At 43.2% G+C, this 10,027-nt stretch overlaps 2 protein-coding genes across 2 annotated transcripts in view; both read left to right on the top strand.

The window, feature by feature from the left end:
* Positions 1-4,125: 4,125 nt before the first annotated feature.
* On the top strand, positions 4,126-6,865 carry tmem230a (transmembrane protein 230a). Its single transcript, XM_076283201.1, has 4 exons — positions 4,126-4,316; positions 4,773-4,881; positions 5,089-5,211; positions 6,179-6,865. The coding sequence occupies exons 2-4, from the start codon at positions 4,780-4,782 to the stop codon at positions 6,317-6,319; spliced, it is 366 nt and encodes a 121-aa protein (XP_076139316.1). The 5' UTR covers positions 4,126-4,316; positions 4,773-4,779; the 3' UTR covers positions 6,320-6,865.
* A 1,195-nt stretch (positions 6,866-8,060) lies between these two features.
* igsf9a (immunoglobulin superfamily, member 9a) overlaps positions 8,061-10,027 on the top strand; it is a 56,002-nt gene continuing 54,035 nt past the window's right edge. The window contains exon 1 of the mRNA XM_076283200.1: positions 8,061-8,360. The gene's annotated coding sequence lies outside the window, so the exon portion shown is untranslated. The remainder of the gene's footprint in view (positions 8,361-10,027) is intronic.

Below are 10,027 nucleotides of genomic sequence, written 5' to 3'. Positions count from 1 at the left end.
CTAAGGGCCCAGGTTGTCCCTACTGAAAGCATATCTAAAGCTTTATGGGCCCAGGTTGTCCTTATATCTAAAGGGCCCAGGTTGTCCCTACTGAAAACATATCTAAAGGGCCCAGGTTGTCCCTACTGAAAACATATCTAAAGCTAGGGCCCAGGTTGTCCCTACTGAAAACATATAAGCTAGGGCCCAGGTTGTCCCTACTGGAAACATATCTAAAGGGCCCAGATTGTCCCTACTGAAAGCATATCTAAAGGGCGCATGTTGTCCCTGAAACATATCTAAAGGTTGTCAGCTGCTGGAGTTTCCCAGTTGATTACTGGGCCCGGCTCGCAGGGACCTCACTGGGTATCATTAGGTGCAAAGTCAGCAACGTGTATCTACCCAATAACACGAACAACAACAGCAAACATGCAAACAAACTAGCTAACCTACAGCAATGTTTGGATAGATAATGAATGGTTGTGTAGCTTTGTTAGGACAGCAATAACCATGACTGTATAAGATCTTAATATTGTAGTACTTAATATTCTAGTACTTAATACTTCTAAGGCTGTAATACTTAGGATCTGTTGTTACTACCTCCAGGTATGCAATATGGTTTTATTTCATATTAACCCACTAGCCCATGTTTTGGCACAGAGGGTCTGTGATGTCTTGATATTTGAATATCTGATAGCATCTTCGAATGGTTATTTGGTTATTTGCGGGGGTGGATGGAAATGAAAAATGAATACAGAAAGTTGGAAAACCTGTACTATCACATATCAAGAGCAACTGTGGTGAGACCACAGAGTAATGCGAAGTAACCTATAATTTCTCATATAATTTCTCATATCTTCTCTTGACTATGTGCATATATCTATAATAACTGTGTCTATAATGTGTTTATCACGTTTTGAAGCTGTAGAAATTATTTGTAACTGTAAAAATGATCTGTACAAGTAATTGTCAATATTACAAATATGCCCTACACTTACAAATCTACGGGTACGGATAGGTTTTACAGCTACAAATCATCCTACAGTTGAAAATATTTTACCATTACAAATATATTCTACAATTACAAATCAATATTCTGCGCACAGAAAGCTGTGCTTTTGTAAACTATGCTTACAGTGATCCGTAGGTAACTGCCCCCATATGCTTACAGTGATCCATGTAACTGCCCCCATATGCTTACAGTAATCCATGTAACTGCCCCCATATGCTTACAGTGATCCATGTGTAGGTAACTGCCCCCATATGCTTACAGTGATCCGTAGGTAACCGCCACCATATGCTTACAGTGATCCATGTGTAGGTAACTGCCCCCATATGCTTACAGTGATCCATGTACAGGAAACTGCCCCCATATGCTTACAGTGATCCATGTACAGGAAACTGCCCCGTTGGGTACAGCGGTATCATATCTCATACTGTCTCATCCTTTTGGTCCAGACTGAAGACAGCACCTGCTCTGTGTGAGAGTTTTTTACTGTGATGATATCCTGTCCACTGTCCACTGACCACTATCATTGATATGGCAGGAAGGTCCAGACTAAAGACAGCCCTGCTCTGGGTGACGTCAGTCTTTTATTGTGACGCTTTGGCAATCCAGTATGTCCTGGGCTGGCCATGAGCTGTCTCTAACACCTGACCCTACACCTGACCTGTTTAGCAAAGCTGTCGCTAAGCCTGACCAACAGCTGCTGAAGGGCAGAAATCAAACTGGTCTTTGCACACATATAAACACACACACACACACACACACACACGCACACACACACACATACTCACACACACATGCACGCTCACACACACACATACACACACAATACAGGCACACCTACAGCATATAACACTAACTACACTCCATTTTTGAATGTGACTTTTGAGTAAGACATTTATTTAGCTGGAAGTAGGTGTATAAACCACCATATTGCATAGAGTAAAATGGATTCAGTGATTATGTGTTTTCATTTTCTGTAAAGGTTGCAGACAACTCACATCTTACTTATCACACAAGCATTCATATGCATTGACATTTGGGTCTATGCCCAGCAGAAATGAAATGGGATTTCCAGGAAGCCCTAGATGCTGTGCTGTGGGAACAAGTCCAGTCTGAAGCAATCACAGTAATACCTGCCGCCCTGGTCCACAGTGCTCAGACTGCTCTATCAGCTTTACATTATGCCCGTGGATGAAGAACACTAGCCTGGAAACCAGACTCTCTGACTTCGCAGAGTACTGTAGGGAAAAGAAATCGAGCGGAAGTACGTAGGCAGGCCGAGGCCAGGCTAGAAGAACACACACACATGCACATACACACACACACACACATGCACATACATACATATACATAAGTATAAGTATATATACTCTTGATCCCGTGAGGGAAATTTGGTCTCTGCATTTATCCCAATCCGTGAATTAGTGAAACACACACAGTGTACACACAGTGAGGTGAAGCACACACTAATCCCAGCGCAGTGAGCTGCCTGCATCAACAGCGGCGCTCGGGGAGCAGTGAGGGGTTCGGTGCCTTGCTCAAGGGCACTTCAGCCATGCCTACTGGTCGGTGTTCGAACCGGCAACCCTCCGGTTACAGGTCCGAAGTGTATAGGCCACGGCTGCCCAACATACACACACACACACACACATACAGATACACACACATGCACACATACAAACACACACACACATACGCACACACATGCACACACACACACACACACACATACACACACACACACACACACACACACACGTATTCCACAGACACGAGAGTTAAGAATTGTATATTTTAAGACTGGATAAAAATACAGATAAGGAGAGCATATGACAGTAAATGAATCAGGCTTTGGACACAGGGTCTTTGTTGTGGGAGAGTGAAGCTGAGCTGCTTTTCCATCACTTCAGAACTGGAGAGGACAGCCAGCGACACAGCGAGGTCACTCAATAATTCCCATTTTCAGTAGCCAGAACTTGGGCTGTGGATCTGTGAATTTAAAGACATACAATATGCCTCAAACACATGCACACGTACACACACACACAGACACACACACATATCACATACATGCACATACTCACACACACTGTGAATTTAAAGACATACAATATGCCTCAAACACACACACACATGCACAGGTACACACACACAGACACACACACACACACACACGTGAGCTTGGTAGTGTGTTCATATTGTTTCCACACATATCCCAATTCTCTCCTAGTATTAAAGAAATCATGGAAAATGGTAAACGTTGTAATGACAGCACTGAGAGGAAGCATCATAGCAAACCTCCAGGCTATGCTGCTGCACACTGGTTGTTGTGCGTTGCCTGATTTGAGATCAAATTGCCACAGCACCGATTCCAGCTTATGATGGCAGCCATGATCATTACAGTAATGATAGTTTTTATGTCAGCAGCAATAACCATCATATCAAGCAGAATAATCTTCAACTAAATGTCACATGTCCCATATTTAATTCTCTCTCTCTCTCTCTAACACACACACACACACACACACACACAGTGTGCAGCGCTATTAGTTTTCATATGCATGTATTGTCTGTGTGCCAGTTGGTACTATTCTGTGGTGCATGAGATAGAATCAGCTATAATGGTAAGTCTTGGCTGTTGACTGCTGTCTTTGTAATCCAAATGGGATCAAGTGTTTGGCTAATAGATAATGAGCGCCCTCTCTCTCTCTCTCTCTCTCTCTCTCTCTCTCTCTCTGTGGATTTGGAATAGGCCTATTTTTCAAGAGCGCGAGCGTTTCATCAAATTAAATTGTTTTGAATTTGTACTACAGTTTAATGTCACCACAATGAAATGAGGCTTCAAGAAGGTATAGTGATGGATGATAATTAGGCCTAGGCCTAATGGTGGCAATGTAGCCTACAAGTTGTTGAACTTGAGACAATGGACTTTTAATTGTTATCTGTCAACATACACTTTTAAGGAACTTTGTAATTACAGCAATTGCGTCAAAATGTGCATAATTAAATCAGACACGTTGTTAGTGTTGGATCGTGGACGTGTTTGTGGCATTGCTTTGAGGTCATTCCCTCAACAACATGGCTCCCGAAACACTCCTCCTTTACCTGCGCGCGCAGCTAACCATGACAACAGTCAGGAAGCAAAACAGTAATGGAGCATAACGATAACTGAGGGGGAAAAGTTATTTTCTCACTTTCTGGATTGCGTCAGTTTACATGACTGGATCAGTTAAAAGGGGAGTTTTTGAATGCGTCTAACATTTAATACTCGTTGCCATATACGTATCTTAGCTTATTTAGGCTACACTTAGCCTAAGTGAATTTACAGGTGAGTCTGATTTACTAACTGCAAAACATTATCACTGGCTTGACAGTTTAGCCAACTTGCAGTACAAAGCAATGCACACTTGGAAATACGTGGCATGCTATTTCAGTGTTTGTCTCTGAATATCTGGTTGTAATGAGCGCTAGCTAGAGATGCTAGTTCTTGCCGATCCAAAGAGGTTGAGATTATTAGCTTAGTTAGCTGCTGCTTAACCCCCCTGTTGTTGTTGCTGATACAGCTATTTCGCTAGTTCATTGAGCTTGAGCTAATTTAGCATGTTGACCTAAACCTTTCAGCGCTTTTCATGCTACTGTTGTGCGTTCAGCTGCGTACGCACAGGTAGCTCATTACTGCTTGATGTAATGGAATTATTATAGCACGAATGGCGCCTTGTTTTTGCATGGGTGCCAGTCCACAGTCTCTCTCTCTCTCTCTCTCTCTCTCTCTCTCTCTCTAAAGACTGGTAATGATGCCTACCAGGAATGTATCTGGAGGTGGAGGAATGCCAAACAACAAAGTGAAATATTCGCGTTTGGCTGACAGCGATGAGGGCTACATTGATCTTCAGGTGAGTTTGTCAAGTCCTGTGGGTAAAACAAGAATAAGGACTTAGCCCTACCTAATATGTGTAATATGCAAAAGTCACTGCATAAGTTTTAGTAATACACATTTAATACACATTTTAGGTATGGCTATGTGTGAGTTATTGTTGTCATTAGTATTCCTAGTGATGTGATGTGTGTGTGATGCCAGTGTCTGCTTCTTCTTTCACTAGTTCAAGAGAGGACCACCCAAAGTTCCTTATAAAGCGATTGCCCTGGCGACCTTCCTGTTCCTCATTGGGTCGTTATTAATAATCATCGGCGGGCTGCTTCTCTCTGGCTATATACACGTGTCGGTGAGTAAACAAATAGAGCATTCACCCCACAGCCTGGCAACACACCGAAGTACAGAACCTTCACATCATAGAACAGAACAGTAACACACTCTGAAACTCACTGCAGGGCAGGGCAGAGCAGAGCAACATACCACAGGACAGAGCCCCTCACACCATAGAACTGAGCCTTCACAGTTCACACCATAGAACTGAGCCTTCTAGAACAGAACCCTCACACCATAGAACAGAGCTGTCACACCATAGAACAGAGCCTTCACACCATAGAACACAACCTTCACGCTGAAGAACAGAACCTTCACACCATAGAACAGAACCTTCACACCGTAGAACAGAACCTTCATATAGAGCAGAGCCTTCACACCATAGAACAGAACTGTTACACCATAGAACAGAACCGTTACACCATAGAACAGAACCTTCACACCATAGAACAGAGCCTTCATATAGAATAGAACCGTAGCACCATAGAACAGAACCTCCAGACCATAGAACAGACTCTTTATACCACAGGTATAAACAGAACAGATGAACAGAGCACAGAGCCATCACAGAGATGAGCTCTGGACAGATAAAGCCCTTATGCAGGCCGGATCTGAGCCATATGGGTTCCAGATTTAAGCTCTTCTGTTCTCTTACATGTGTGAGCGTAATCAGAGTGTGCCCACAGCATATACAGCATACCACAGCATAAACAGAGCTGCATGACATACCTGTAGACCCATTACATTGCTAGTGTTAGATAAGATGCTAGTGTTGCTAACATGTTTACAAAGTGTCTCCATAGTGTGGTTTGTTTGTGTGTGTGTGTGTGTGTGTGTGTGTGTGTATTCTGCAGTGCAATCTACTGTCCTCTCATCATTATTAAAATGTGTAAGTTTGTTATGATGATGTGTTATTATTACATTGCTGTGCCTGAATCTCTTGTGTTCTCTTGTGCCCCTGTCCCCACCTGCTGCGGCTGTTCCAGGACCCCAACAGAACAATCCCTGTGCTGATCATCGGAGTGCTGGTCTTCCTCCCTGGGTTCTACCACCTGCGAATTGCCTACTACGCGTCCAAAGGCTACAGAGGCTACTCGTATGACGACATCCCAGATTTTGATGACTGAGCCGGGCCTTCTGTGGTCAACCCCAACACCCCCCCCTCCCCCGAGCACCAGAGTTACTGGAGGTTTGGGGGTGAGGGGTTCAGGTCTTTGACCCCTCCAAACACACACACACACACGCGCGCACACACACACACACATCCTCGGGCCTCAGCTGCCCCCAGGACCTTGCATGGGTCGCTTGTCTGTATGTTGTTTACCGCACGTGTCTTCTGACGGAGGAAACGGACACACCAAGTGGCTTAATTGCACTGCACATGCATATGCTGTATTTTTTGGAGTTGGAAGTGACTGTGTTATACATGCCAGAAATACAGTATTTATTGTAAGCTGTGTATACGTAGGACAAAAGCATCTCTGTGTTAATATGTTTTGCTGTCCTCTCTCCAAAGATGCTAGTTGTAGAGGAAAAGGGCTCTTCATAATCAAGGACCATTTTCAATATTATAGCATGTTTTTTTTTTTTTCAAAAATCCTGCAGTGTCTAGTATTATGGCTTGGCCTACAAATGTATTTATAATTGTCATTGAATAAATATTTTAATGGTGAGATTGCAGGTTTTTCACTTGTGTGTTGCTGAAACATATGTTCAGACTATAGTTGTCTTTCACTGATATGAAGTTGCATTTCAGTTTTGCTGTCATAGTGTATAATTAATACTCTTTGCCAAATCCTCTCAGTGAACTATTACAAAGTGACAGAAGAAAGGTTGGCAATGAATGATAGTGTTGTTGCTGTCTGTCAGAGCGCTATGTATAGATATACGACTCTGCTGTCTGTAACACAAGTGCGCCCTCGTGTGGGATAATGGGGAGTTGTTTCAGTTCTCGTGTAGAATGAATGGGGGACTGCTATTTATTCTAAAATAGATGTGAAGCTATAATCCATTATCATTATACCCGATAGAAAGGTACAGTCTGTAAACTAAACACCGATGCTCATTCGAGTGAGCGCAAGGATTACACACAGACATACCTGGCTCAGTGTAACATCAGTTGTTGGCCAATAGCATTATTGTTTTACTTTTACATCATGGGACTTACTAACCCGAAAAATACCACTCGACCTGAGTGTGATATGAGACCTTAATCTCGAGATTATCTGATATTATTATCATTAATTTAGTTGATAGTTTGCCATGGACTCTTAATCCCACGGATACTTTAAACGGGATCGGCGGATAAACAGGCAAAATCCAGGGTAAAGTACAGAGGGCGCGCTGGGCACCTGTAATAAAGAATCCAAAGGATTCCAAAACAACGCATCGCCGCAAACATATTCCAACAATCCGGATGGCACGTGTCTCAGTAATGTTCTAATGACTCAATTTTCATTGATCTAATTTTCCATATAATCAGGTAAAAAATCGGTCTGCCTGTATCGGTTAACCCTCTTCCTATCAGGATTATGATCATGTTTTGTTTGGTTATATTAGGCTGTATTAAAATATGTTTTTCGGAAAGACTTCAAATGATATTTGAAAATGTTTTCATAAACAGCAAATTAACCTACCAAAAACACGCAGTTAAAACGATTGAACAAGCCATAACTAAATGGATGATTAGCCTGTGTATCATAACATAATGCAAAACTTTGTAACTTGAGGGTTCATCAAGAGTCGTATGCGAGCGCACGAGACACACACGCACACGCGCACACACACACACACACACACACACGAGTGGGGGTAGGAGGAAGCAACAGAAGGTTTGTATGTGAGCTACGGTCGAATGAGTGAGTCCGGTCCTAGAGGAGTCAAGTGAGAAGCTCGTAGCGAAAACTAAGGGCTGCGGACTGGGGCTTCTTTCAAGCATTACAAGTCACCTTCACTAGTTTTGGAATACACATTACATGAAGGCTTGACATGTCAAGAGACTATTTGGATTTTCCTGTCTTCTATAGGCTCCGACCGGAGTGAGAATTTCGTGGATGTAATTTCTTATTGGAAACTTTGGAAACATTTCCGCTTGGATCTCTATCAATCAAGTCCAGAATCGACACCACGACGTAAAGAGAAGAAACTGACCCGGCCGATTTACAGGCGGTATGTTTGATAAAGAAACATCTATTTGTCTGTTTTAATTGTTGTTGATTCAGTTGAGTTGAGTCAACATATTATCGATTCCATTCTAATTATTTAAAACGATTTTGTGAGGCTAAGCACCTGCTACATTTTCAGTCCAATAAGTTGATGTCCGTCTCTTCCGACCGGAGCGGCTATTTGAACGGGACAAAAATAACGAATTTACTGGAAACTTTGCATAGCCTAGTGCTGATTCTAGTTTGTTTTGTAGTACGAGAGAAGGTGGAGAGAATGATTGCGTAGACATAGTTAATTGTATTATGGTCGTTTACCCCCCAAGACCTGACAAAGTAAACAAAGTAGTGGTTTGGATATAGGTTCGCCGGCGCGATGAGGGTGAACGGCACTTTCTGCATTCGCTTCGCGGCCCTCTATCGGCTATAACCGCACTACGTAAGTTTGCCGGATCGGGTAGCGGATCTGTAGTTCGATGGAATGAGACATAAGAAACTACAAATTTGACTTGCATCTGATGTCGCAATACATCGTACTTTCATAAAATCATGCAACATATTCTACCTTGTCTGTGGACATTGTTATTTGCAAAGCTGGTGCTGGATAAACAAATAGTGCGTGCGACAGAGGAAAACTTCTTTGGTGTTGCTTTAATGTTGCATGATGTTTCTTCTGAACCCATCTCTACAATCTGGACGTGACTGACTAAAGCAAAACGGGTTGAACAAACACAAATGGACTGCTTATTTCCCGTGTTACTTTAACCTCGCCTGTGGGGCGGCCTGAGTATACATGGTGTAGGGGCAGTGTTTGCTTAGCCTGTTGGTTCACTGCCCCCGGGGTCACTGCCTTGTCTCACCAAGCGAAGCAGCCTCTGTGACCCACTGGCGGAAAGGGCATGTGGTCCTCACCGTTTGGCGTTTTCCAACATCCAGATGTTGCGTTTATATTGATATTTAATTGAGTTGTATATTAGGCTATGTTTATTTTGACTACTTGATTGAACTGTGTGTGTGTGTGTGTAGAGTTAATAGTAGTAGGTGCATGTAATGTGAAAGTGTTGCCATGGAGGGTCAGTAATACTGCTAGCTCAGGGCACTGGGGGGTCTGTGGTGTTGGTTCTGTGGCTTCTCCAGGTCCTGTCTTTTACAAACCCGCTCTGATAAGCCCTGTTCAGATTAGGCCAGAGCGCGGCACTGTCCAAAAGCTGCTTAAAGGCTACTCATGGGTCCTGCCGGCAGCTTTTAGGGGGATCGGGCTCGACTTCTCCACTCTCCTGCCTAAAATTCCGTACCCTGGACAGGTTCCATTCCCTGCTAATCGTAATGCACAAAATCTCTTGATGTTTTTTTTTTCAACTGTGAACTGCTCACTTATCAAAGGCATCCCAATAGCACCATTAGAGCACGAGGAGATACTGTACAGGACTTGTTTGTCTACTCTGGTTCCTGTGCAAGGTTAGAGGCCCATGATAAATTTAGGTGTGTGTGTGTGTGTGTGTGTGTGTGTGTGTGTGTGTGTGTGTACATGGATTGGGTTGGGTATTTAGGAGGGTCCGCTTCCATTTCCTCTTTCCATTGCACCAAGCAGGATGATCCCTGATTAACAAAAGAGAAACATCATCCATACCCAACATCCACACATGGATACACACACACACACACACACACACA

The sequence above is a fragment of the Alosa pseudoharengus genome, unplaced genomic scaffold (assembly GCF_046254945.1).
Source record: "Alosa pseudoharengus isolate Yale_2024_CS ecotype anadromous, Long Island Sound unplaced genomic scaffold, YU_APseudo_1.1 YU_APseudo_1.1_scf_14, whole genome shotgun sequence".
NCBI lineage: Eukaryota > Metazoa > Chordata > Actinopteri > Clupeiformes > Clupeidae > Alosa > Alosa pseudoharengus.
The sequence above is the reverse complement of the archived record's forward strand: the minus strand, read 5'-3'. Positions and strand labels throughout refer to the sequence as shown.

Excerpts from the sequence above, each read along its gene's own strand:
- tmem230a (XM_076283201.1), top strand. The coding sequence starts at position 4,780 with ATGATGCCTACCAGGAATGTATCTGGAGGTGGAGGAATGCCAAACAAC. Across the intron at positions 4,882-5,088 it reads AGGGCTACATTGATCTTCAG|TTCAAGAGAGGACCACCCAA; the intron begins GTGAGTTTGTCA and ends TTCTTTCACTAG. Across the intron at positions 5,212-6,178 it reads CTGGCTATATACACGTGTCG|GACCCCAACAGAACAATCCC; the intron begins GTGAGTAAACAA and ends CGGCTGTTCCAG.